This window comes from Mus pahari, chromosome 4 (genome assembly GCF_900095145.1).
Source record: "Mus pahari chromosome 4, PAHARI_EIJ_v1.1, whole genome shotgun sequence".
NCBI classification, from domain to species: Eukaryota; Metazoa; Chordata; class Mammalia; order Rodentia; family Muridae; genus Mus; species Mus pahari.
The window spans coordinates 132,929,271-132,940,231 of NC_034593.1; the positions used below are offsets into that span (position 1 = coordinate 132,929,271).

The window sequence follows — 10,961 nt, forward strand, 5'->3', positions numbered from 1 at the left end:
AAAAAAAGGAAGTGACACAAGGACTTTTGGAGCTAAGACAAAAGGATGGACTATCCGGAGACTACCCCACCTGGGGATCCTCCCCATCATCAGCAGCCAAACCTATACACTATTGCATATGCCAGCAAGATTTTGCTGGAGACCCTGATATAACCATCTCCTATGAGGCTCTGCCAGTGCCTGGCAAATACAGAAGTGGATGCTCATAGTCCTCTATAGGATGGGACACAGGGTCCCCAGTGGAGAAGCTAGAGAAAGAACCCATGGTACTGAAGGGGACTGCAACCCTATAGATAGAACAACAATGCGAACTAACCAGTATCCCCTGAGCTTGTGTCTCTAGCTGCATATGTAGCAGAAGATGGCCTAGTTGTCCATCATTGGGAAGAGAGGCCCCTAGGCTATGCAAACTTTATATGCCTCAGTACAGGGGAACGTCAGGGCCAAGAAGTGGGAGTGGGTGGGTAGGAGAGCAGGAGGAGGGGGAGGGTATAGGGAATTTTTGGGATAGCATTTGAAATGTAAATAAAGAAAATATCTAATAAAGGAAAAAAAAACTGACGACATCAGATTGGCTCCCCCTGCTGCTGCCTGGTGTGAGCCCTCTGTCTCTCTTGCTCCTTTGAGCTCTTCTGGCTTGGTAGAGGCTAATGGTTTGCTAAGTCAATGGATTCTAAAGGTTTCTATCTGTTAGTCACAAGGCATTAGTCCAGACACAGAGGTAGGCAAGGAATGGCTGTTCTGGCAAGGCTAGAACGAGCCCAAGAGCATGAGATTAGCATCTGGACTTGAAATACTCCAATCTCTCCCCTGTACTGAAATCCTAATCAGCCAATCATTCCCTGCAGACATAGCTTCTTTCCGGGAGATTTTGTTCATAGATGTGACAATACATACGTTCATATAGTTTAGTATGAGATTGAAATAACTTTGTGTTTTGTTGTAAATTGATAGGAAAATACTGGATTGACCCAAATCTTGGATGTTCCTCAGATGCCTTTGAGGTTTTCTGCAACTTCAGTGCTGGAGGCCAGACATGTCTATCTCCTGTTTCTGTGACAAAGGTGTGTACTGGATTTTAGCACATGTGCTTGTGTATTTTATTTGTTAACAGGATCTTTCTTAATGCCTTCATATAATTGCTGATTTTTAAGAGCGAAATTTAAACGTTGCCCTTCATCATTCTCTATCATATGTGAGAAATATTTTCATTGCTAAAATATTTTAAAGATTTATTTTCATTATACATAGAAATGTTTGCCTGCGTATATGTGTGTGCAACATGTATACATCTGGTCCCTGGAAGGGTTAGAAAAGATTCATAACTTCAGATCCCCTGAACTGAAGTTATAAATGGTTGTGAGCCACAATCTGGGTTCTGGAAATTGAACCCAGGTCCTCTGCAAGAGCGTCAGTTGCTCTTCACCACTGAGCCATATCTCCAGTCCCAAAAAGAGATAACTGCCATTTGTCTTGACAGTTTGATTGTGTGTTATATGCTCCATGGATCTTGTTTCTTCAGTTCTCTAAAGTGTGTGGAGCACAGTGTTGTGTTTTTAAATCCATACAGACCTTGGACAGTTTCCAACCAGCTGCACTGTTCTGAGGAACAGTCTACAGCCACAACCGTCGACTTTGTTGAAAATTGTATTGTCAGTAAAGGAACCTTTCTACAAAAGCTTGCTGCATTCCAGTGATCAGCATAAAACAACCTCCTGCAAAAGTTCACTGAATACTATTTTTAAGTTGCAAGATTAATTCTGAAAATGCACTATTAAGAGTGAATGTGGGTTTTGTTTCATACAACAGTAACAGTTACAAGTATCTTAAAAACCCAAAGCCTGGTTCTATTTATAACACCTTGAAATCAAAATTGTAGTTCTTTTTCTGATTAAACTGGCTTCAAGTGTTTTCTCATGTGTTAGCAAAGAGCTAGCACATGTGTTCTGCCCATCTTTAGAAGATGGGAAGGCGTGGTCCGCAGCTGGTTTCTGTGGGGCCGCTCCCCTTTGCTGAGCGTGGCTTTATAGTAGGAAATCTCAGAGGAAGGCACACTGTTCTGCCCCTAGAGGATCCGTGTTCTCCTAACAGAAGAGAGGCAGACACACTAGTGTAGTTCTCTATATAAAACACTTGTCCACACCCTTGCCCTCAATGCCCAGGAAGTTGCCTGAGGATTTTCATACAGGTTTTTATAGACAAGAGATAAAAGAAGGGAAATGTTGAACAAACGAGGTAGGAACAGTGAACAATGTGTAGTTGCTTCCATGACTGAACCGATGATTGTCCTGGTGATAGATGATAGAAGGAGCAGCAGTCAGGAAAGTATGTGAGGAACACCCTGGAGATGAAATGACGGGCTACTGAGGGCTTGCTCCACTGCATCGGACAGGGTGGAAAATTACAGTTGTGGTACTTTTTTGTTTTTTTGTTTCGGTTTAGTTTTGTGTGTTGTGTTGTGTGTTTTGTGTGGTGTGGTGTGTGTGTGTGTGTGTGTGTGTGTGTGTGTGTTCGGCACGAAAATTTATTAACGTTGAATAGTAAAACTACTAATACCAGAACCAAAACAATATTAATAAATATATCCCAAAAGAGTTACAGTCAAGGTTTTGAAAAGAAAATAATTGTTGACTGCTTCATCAGGCTTCAACAATTACAAAACCTACCAAGCTCAGCCTCTTAATATCCCTCTCAAGTGGGTGCTACACCCCTATGTAACCAACAGGCCACCACGCCTGAGCAAGGCTGGTACCCAGATTGTAAAAGCAAAGTCAAATTACTTAAACTTTAACACTCCTAAGGAGTTCCCTCCCATGCTTTAGTCCTGGTACCTCAATTTCACACGTATTTTTTCTCTTCCTGGAGTTTTTCTTTGTTATTTTGTTTTGATCTGCTTTCTTTGTGATTTCTGTTTTGACATTGATTTTCCTTTTCTGGCGCTTGTGCCTGGAGTTCAGATGTAAGGCTATCGGGCTGCTAGGCCAGCACTCTGCCACAGAGCTGTGGGGTTCAGATGTAAGGCTAACGGCTGCTAAGCCAGTGCTCTGCCGCAGAGCTGAGCCTCTCCCTGGGGGTTTCCTCTCTCATTACTATTGCTTTGCTGTCTTGCAGCATAATTGCCTCCTAAATGATAGTTTTCTAAATTTACATTTGTAGATGGACTATACAGAGAAACCCTGTCTCAAAAAAAAACAAAAGCCAAACAAACAAAAATTTCTTAACAGCAATCACTTCAACTCACATTGTGCCTGTAGCCCTCCTTGAATAAGTCTCAAATGGTGATGATGGTGATGGTTGTGATGGTGATGGTTGTGGTGGTGATGGTGGTGACATTGATGATGATGTTGATGAGGATGATGATGGCTATTATGCTAACAGTGATAATGATCCTGGTGATGATGGTGATGTTGGTGATGGTGGCGATGGTGATAGTGGTAGCGGTGGTAATGGTGAGTAGGGAAAAAGAAACATTTACGTCTCTTTCCCTATGTGGGACTGGGTAGTCAGACTTGCTGTCTCCTGTTTTTCCCTGAACTGTTCATCTTATTAGTTAGGCTTTGTTGATACATTGTTTCCCTTAGTAAACATTTCTTTCTGTCTTACCATTTGCAACTACTTTAGGATTTGGCAAAAAATTAAAATTACTCAACCAAATTACTTTTCCCAAAGCTATATCCTATCTTTTTGGAACTCACACCAAACTAATTTCAAATGAAGATTATAATGAAGCAGATTATAGCATCGTGCCAAGAAAATAACAGTTATTACTGTATTTAGGGTAACATTGTAAAAGTTATTTTATTATATACAATAGCCTAACAGTATGCTGCGGTCAGTTCACACATACTCACAAGAAACTTTTGTCAACATCCTTTCCTGGTCCCTGCCCACTGGCACCACCTTGGTAGCCTGATGGCAGTGTTTCTGCCCTGATAATCAGAATCACAGGTCTTCACTCCCCCACCAGAAACCAGCAATTAAACGTCTGCCAGCCAGTACATGGCATGCAGATTCCAAATTTCTCAAGCAGCCCTTCCATAAGTTTCCCCTTATCAGATGTTTCTAAATCACATGTGTTATGAAATGACTCTTGTTTCTATGACACTAGTTGGAGTTTGGAGTCGGCAAAGTACAGATGAACTTCCTTCACTTGCTGAGCTCAGAAGCCACCCACACCATCACCATTCACTGTCTCAACACCCCGAGGTGGACCAGCACACGGGCGGATGGTCCAGAGTTGCCTGTCAGTTTCAAAGGATGGAATGGTCAGATTTTTGAAGAAAACACTCTACTTGAACCACAGGTCCTCTCAGATGACTGCAAGGTAAGAGAACAGCACTTTTAGAAATGTGGCTCAAAATGAGGAATGAAGGTCTTTCCTTACAGACTGAAACTACAGAAGAGTGCTGTTGTAAAGTCCCTGGCATACCTATGTTTTCAATAAGTAATCATATATATATATATATATATATATATATATATATATATATATGTGTGTGTGTGTGTGTATGTATGTATATGTTTATATGTATGCATACATATATGTGTATATATGTGTATACATATGTACATATGTATATGTATCTACATATGTAGATAAATATATGTATCATATTATATATGTATCATATTTGTATATGTATATACATATACAGATAGATATCTCAGTAAAATTTTGTTATGTTAATAGACAATATCAGATTTTTGTTTCATTTTCTGAAGCAGGGTCTCTCTATGAAGTCCTAGATATCCTTGAGCTCGTTATGTAACCCAGGTTGACCTTGAACTCACAGAGATCCACCTGCCCTGCCTCTGTCTCCCAAGTGTTACTATGTGCAGCTTACTCTTGGATTTTTAATGTCTTTTTAAAAAATTGTTTTGTTTTTAAGAACTTTTTTATGTGTATGAATGTTTTGCCTGTATATATGTATGTGCACTGTATATATGTATGTGCCTGTATATATGTATATGCCTGTATATATGTATATGCACTGTATATATGTATGTACACTGTGTATATGTATGTGCACTATATATATGTATGTGCCTGTATATGTGTATGTGCACTGTATATGTGTATGTGCACTGTATATATGTATGTGCACCGTATGTACGCTTGGTGCCTTCTGAAGTCAGAGTGAGCACTGGATCACCTGAACCTGGTGTTGCAGATGGTTGTGAGCTACCATGTGGGCACTAAGGACCAAACCAGCATCCTCTGCAAAAGATGCAAGCTTTCTCAACTACTGAGCGGCCTCACCAGCCCCTCATTTAACTGTGTGTATGTGTGTATCTCTGTGTGTTTGTGTGTGCCGTGTGTGGGTGAGTACCCATGGAAGCTAAAAGAGAGTTTTAGATCCCCTGGAGCTGTAATTCTAGACAGTTGTGATTTGTCTGAGGTGGGTGCTGGAAGCCAAACTCTGCCAGAGCAGGATGCGCTCCTTTTTATTATCATTAGTCATTCCATTTGTTTGCATCTCAAATGATATCCCTCTTCCCCATTACTCCTCCATGAACCCCCATCTCATACCCCCTCTCCTCCCTCCCCTTTTTCTCTATGAGGTGTTCCTCCACCCACTCATCCACTCCCGACTCACCGCTCTAGCATCCCCTACTCTGAGGCATCAAACCTCCACAGGACCAAGGGCCTCCCCTCCCATTGATGTCAGACAAGGCTGTCCTCTGCTACATTTCAAGTATCTGAAGCCATGGATCCCTCCCTGTACACTCTTCGGTTGGTGGTCTATTCCCTGGGAGCACTGAGTGGTCTGACCAGCCGATGTTCTTCCTATGGGGCTGCAATCCCCCTCCAGTATGTGCTCTTAGCTGATGAGTGATCTCTTCAACCCCTACTTAAGGATTTTTACGTGTAAAATGTTAATGCATTGATTTACTCCTTGGATAAAATAATTGCATCTGAATAGATGAACAGATGGATTGGAGATCACCTGGTCAACTGACTGATATTGCATGCACATAAATATACTTATTTCATGTTTTGGGGTTCTAGATCTTACTAATGCATGGGAGGGAAGTCATAGAACTGTCACTTTACTTGATTTTGCTAATTCTTATACAAAGATGAATGCAATTGTGGACTGTTCCACTTAATATTTGACTTTTTNNTTTCAAGACGGGGTTTCTCTGTATAGCTCTGGCTGTCCTAGAACTCACTTTGTAGACCAGGCTGGCCTTGAACTCAGAAATCCACCTGCCTCTGTCTCCCGAGTGCTGGGATTAAAGGCGTGCACCACCATGCCCGGCTGGAGGCCATCTTTTTTATAATGTTTCCTTTCATAGGTAAATGGTCAAAAGTGGATTTCTCAGATTCTCTTTCTTTGAAAAGAGCATTGTCTTAGTTAGGGTTTTACTGCTGTGAACAGACACCATGACCAAGGCAACTCTTATAAGGATGACATTTAATTGGGGCTGGCTTATAGTTTCAGAGGTTCAGTCCATTATTGTCAAGGCAGGAAGCATGGCAGCATCCAGGCAGGCATGGTACAGGGGGCAGCTGAAAGTTCTACATCTTCATCTGAAGGCTGCTAACAGAATACTGGTTTCCAGGCAGCCAGGATGAGGGTCTTAAAGCCCACACCCACAGTGCCACGCCCACTCCAACCGAGCCATACCTCCTAATAGTGCCACTCCCTGGGCCAAGCATATACCAACCATCACAGTCAGTATCCCCAACAAATCCATGCAACCTTTACTCCTCCCCAGAGACAGTCAGTGGCTCATTAGCACCCCTGAGACACAATCTAAGCATCAGTGAGCTCAACCCCAGTCAGGCAGGCCCCAGCCTACTTTCTGGGTTAGACTTTCATTGGCTGCTACTGTATCCTATGGCCAAACTGATCTATTTATTACTTTACCAACCACAACAACTCCTACTCATTATTGAGTTTTATGCTGTAATTGGCCACTTATTACATAAATTATTTTATTAATCTTTACATTTATAAAGAAAAATTAGTCCAAGGCAGGCTTGGTCGTATAGAATATAAACTCAGCAGTTACAATGTGGGGACAAAAGGATCAGGCATTCAAGGCCAGCCTTGGCTACCTAAGACATCTCTCAGACAAACAAATAAGATGTGAGGAAAGCCTCATTGCCTAAACTTCCACTGCCATTTTTTCCAGGTGGTGTTCCCAGCCCTGTGCTAGGCCAATGTCACAACCGAATACTTCACCATCTGTTCTTGGTCCAGGGCATTTGTTGTGGTCACCTTGACTTTCCATTGTTGTCATGTTTTCTCTGCAGGACAATTCTCAACTTCTTTCACCATCTGGAAGTTTCTGGCATTCTTTAAGACCCAGCTTAATTCTGAAGCTCATAAAACGTTTCCTGTTTTCTCTAGCAATAAAGAATTTAGTATGCACGTCTGACTGCACCATGTATCTTGGTCTCACTGTACACACTCTCTGTGTGCGCTATCTTGCTCTTGCTCTACAGAGTCTCCATCTGCAGTGTATTTTGCCCTTAATGTAGGCGGGCTCTCTCTGTGTGCTGTGTCTTACCCTTACCATGCATGATCTTTTATGCATTACTTATTTATGTCTCTGCTTCCCGGTCAGATTGCTGTTTACTTCAGATGTCAGGGCTAAGTTAGTCACCTTTGTGTTTCCCAACCACTGTAATGAAATTAGAAATGACAGCTCACTCAGTTATGCTTAAAGGGCAGCTGCAAGTTCAGTGTCTGCTTGACAGGTTAGTGATTGCATCTCACAGTCTCTCCAAGTTCTAGGTCTGGTTATCATGGCAGCCTTAGGACAGCAGACAAATAACTTGCTGGTGAACTTCAATGGTCTTGGCTTGAACGTGAAGATATTAGCTTAAATAGTTACTAAAGAGCCTTCAGATTTTAAAATTCAGACCTTGACAAGACTCTGAGCAAGTAACTTGGCTTGGCTTCTGACTAAAAAGCTTCAGCAATCGTGTGTCTCTGCTCTCTCGTGTTGAATATTTAACACAGAACATTTCACGGCAGCTTTTGACCATAACATTTATCATAAAGAGCAGAAGCTTCAGTAATGCAAGAAGCAGAAGGCTTAGAAAGGACAAAAAATAAAGCCATACAAGTAGAAAACTCCAGAACTGGAGAGGGGATGGAAGCTCAAAACGACTCCGTATGATTGTCCTTTAACTGCATCTAACTGAGACAATCCTAGTTATCAGCTACTTATAGATAGAGACTGTGATAATCAGTCTTCTTTCACTCAAGAAAAATGACCACCCTGAAGAAAAACAAGGAGAGGGAACTAGCAAGATGGCCAGCAGTTAATGTCCTGCTGCCACACTTGACAATGAATTCTAATCACTGGGACCCATGTGGTAGAACAGAACTAACTCTCATTGGTTTTCCACTGACTTAACACACACACACACACACAGAGAGAGAGAGAGAGAGAGAGAGAGAGAGAGAGAGAGAGAGAGAGAGAGAGAGAGAAATAGATGCATGAAAAAGGTACAGATAGGTCAGAGCCTTATTGGGAATCCTGCAGACTTCTAATTCCTGTCTGCTACAGTGACCCACAGACATCACAGGCAGAGGCTGGCATTAGCCTCTGGCAGGAAAATTAGAAGACAATGCTATTGCAGAGAAAGGAAGCCTGGTGTCTGTTTCTTTTCCTGATGCTGTAATAAAACACTCTGGCACAAGCAACTTAAGAAAAGGTTTGTTACAGGTCAGAGCTGCTCACATGTATTCACAGTGTCAGGGAACGCTAGTGCTCAGCTGGCTTTCTGTCATGTGTAGTCCAGGCGACTCTGTCTATGAAACACTGCCACCCACTGTGGGCAGGTCTTCCCAACTCACTCAATGTATGTGATACAGATAATGTCCTACTAACGTGATCGGAGGTCAGTGTCCCTGATGATTCCTGAGTCTTATGACAGTTAACACTACCACAATGGGTCTGGTGGTACAGGTCTGCAGCATTAACCACTCAGGAGACTGAGGCAGAAGGACCGTATGCTCAAAGCCAGCCTGAGTTTATTACCTTGTCTTTAAGTATTTTTTTTTAAGGTGCTGTGTTAGCATGGCAGGTAGCTTATTAATCTGAGCGGTATATAAAGAGTCTCAAGCTGCTGAGGTTCCCCTCATGCACCCTGAGAGCTAGCAACACTGTGTCTCTACATCTGAAAGGATTCCCCATTGTCTATGAAGGGTGTTGTTTGTGGAGCTCTGCCTTGGACTCCTTGGAAAGGCAGTTACATATGAAAGCATTTTGGTCTTCTTTTACAGATTCAGGATGGCAGCTGGCACAAGGCGAAATTCCTTTTTCACACCCAGAATCCTAATCAGCTTCCTGTGACTGAAGTCCAAAACCTTCCTCCTCTTGGAACTGAGCAAAAGCGCTACATTGAAAGCAATTCCGTGTGCTTTCTCTAAGGCCCCGGGGTCAGCAGGGAATGTCATGCTGTTGGTCAAGTAATTGCAGAGAGGAAAATGTAAACAGAAAGGTAATGTCCTTATGAAATGTAGGGGAAAGAAAAGGACAGGGGCTAAATCTTAAGAAATCTCAGGAAGAAATAATTTCCTCCCAAGGAGAAATGGCGGCATTTTTAAAGGACTATGACTGATAATGTATTTAATTCTCTTAAATTGTTTTTATCGATCTGAGTGTTCATAAGGAACTCCCTAGAACTGAAATTGTATAGACTTGGAACTCTTGAGGGTTTCCTGTGCTTTTGTCCCATGAGGCAGCTGGAGCTGCAGGGCCCCGCGGAGCAGTACTGGATAGTGCTCCAAACAGTGGGATGTGTCTGTCTGAAACTTACAAGCCAGTCTGCTGCACCTTCTTGTCCCAAACACTAAGCTGTGTTCAGGTCCCCCCATGGCATATAAAATCTTAGTGGTGCACACTACCTCTTTTGTGTTTCCTTTTGGTGATGCTTGGTGCTGTCTCCCAAAACAGGGTGCTGCGGCTGTCATAAGACTATTTTATTTCTTCATCTTCGTTATCAAGAGTGTATGTACTGGTTACATCAAAAATATGTCTTGATTGTTAATACTTATTTCTATTTGTTTGGTCTCATGCTTAATAACTAGTAAAGTTATTTATGCAAGGTCCTTATTTTATTTTAAAATTATCTTTGGGCACATGGAATCAAAGCCAGCATGCTGTAACTCATGTGTATACACAGGAGACCCGGGGCTTTTCTTCTGTTGTTTTTCTTCTTTAAATTGCTGTAAAAAGTACTTCAGGCCACCTAAGTCCAGTGGGAGGTTTGGATTAGAAACTGGTGTTTGTGATATACTGTTATAAAACTCCAAGATCATCTGGAATGATATTTTGTATATATATAAATATTGTGTAAAGTTTTAATCCAGGCAATCCTTTGGAAATTTTGCTGCTGTTTTAAATTATAAAATGTTATATTTATGCTTTTAGAAAATATTTGCTTTGTAGTACTCAATGATTTTTTTCTTTCACTGTTCTGAAATAAAATTTTAGTGCTTAAAAGAATTTTATAGTCTTTGAAGCAATATTGTACATGAGGAACTCTTTTTCCACTAAAACTAAGCTCAGCCCATTCAGTCTTTCCTTGTTATCAGAGAAAAATGTTACTTCAATAGTAAAGAAGATGACTCTTGCTGTATGAACGAGCCTGTTGTTCGTCTGTTACAAGCATACTGTTAACCTCAGCAAACCAGATTTACCTGTCTATAATAAAGAGGTGCTTTAAATCATTTTAAATGATTCTTGTCTGTCTCCATTTATTACCGTAGTCATGTATTACACATAGCAACGCCTCTGCAATTCCATACTACACGTATTTTCAGTGTTAGAAAATATGTGATATGATTACTGAAGGGGCCTAGGGGTCTGTTTCCCATACATCTCTACAGAAACAGCAACGGTCTAAGAGATGGTGGGTGATTTCCAACACAAGGTCAATGCCATCAAAGGGCAGTGTTCTCACCAAAGGGGCTGGGAAAACTGAGTGGCTGCCT

General features: G+C 41.6%; 1 protein-coding gene across 1 annotated transcript in view; it reads left to right on the plus strand.

Moving 5' to 3' along the window:
• Nucleotides 1-10,694, plus strand: part of Col24a1 (collagen type XXIV alpha 1 chain) — a 256,021-nt gene extending 245,327 nt beyond the window's left edge. The window contains exons 57-60 of the mRNA XM_021196980.2: nucleotides 628-640; nucleotides 955-1,064; nucleotides 4,109-4,324; nucleotides 9,249-10,694. Coding sequence (XP_021052639.1) covers nucleotides 628-640; nucleotides 955-1,064; nucleotides 4,109-4,324; nucleotides 9,249-9,395 — 486 coding nt within the window. The 3' untranslated portion in view covers nucleotides 9,396-10,694. The remainder of the gene's footprint in view (nucleotides 1-627; nucleotides 641-954; nucleotides 1,065-4,108; nucleotides 4,325-9,248) is intronic.
• The last annotated feature ends 267 nt before the right edge of the window (nucleotides 10,695-10,961 follow it).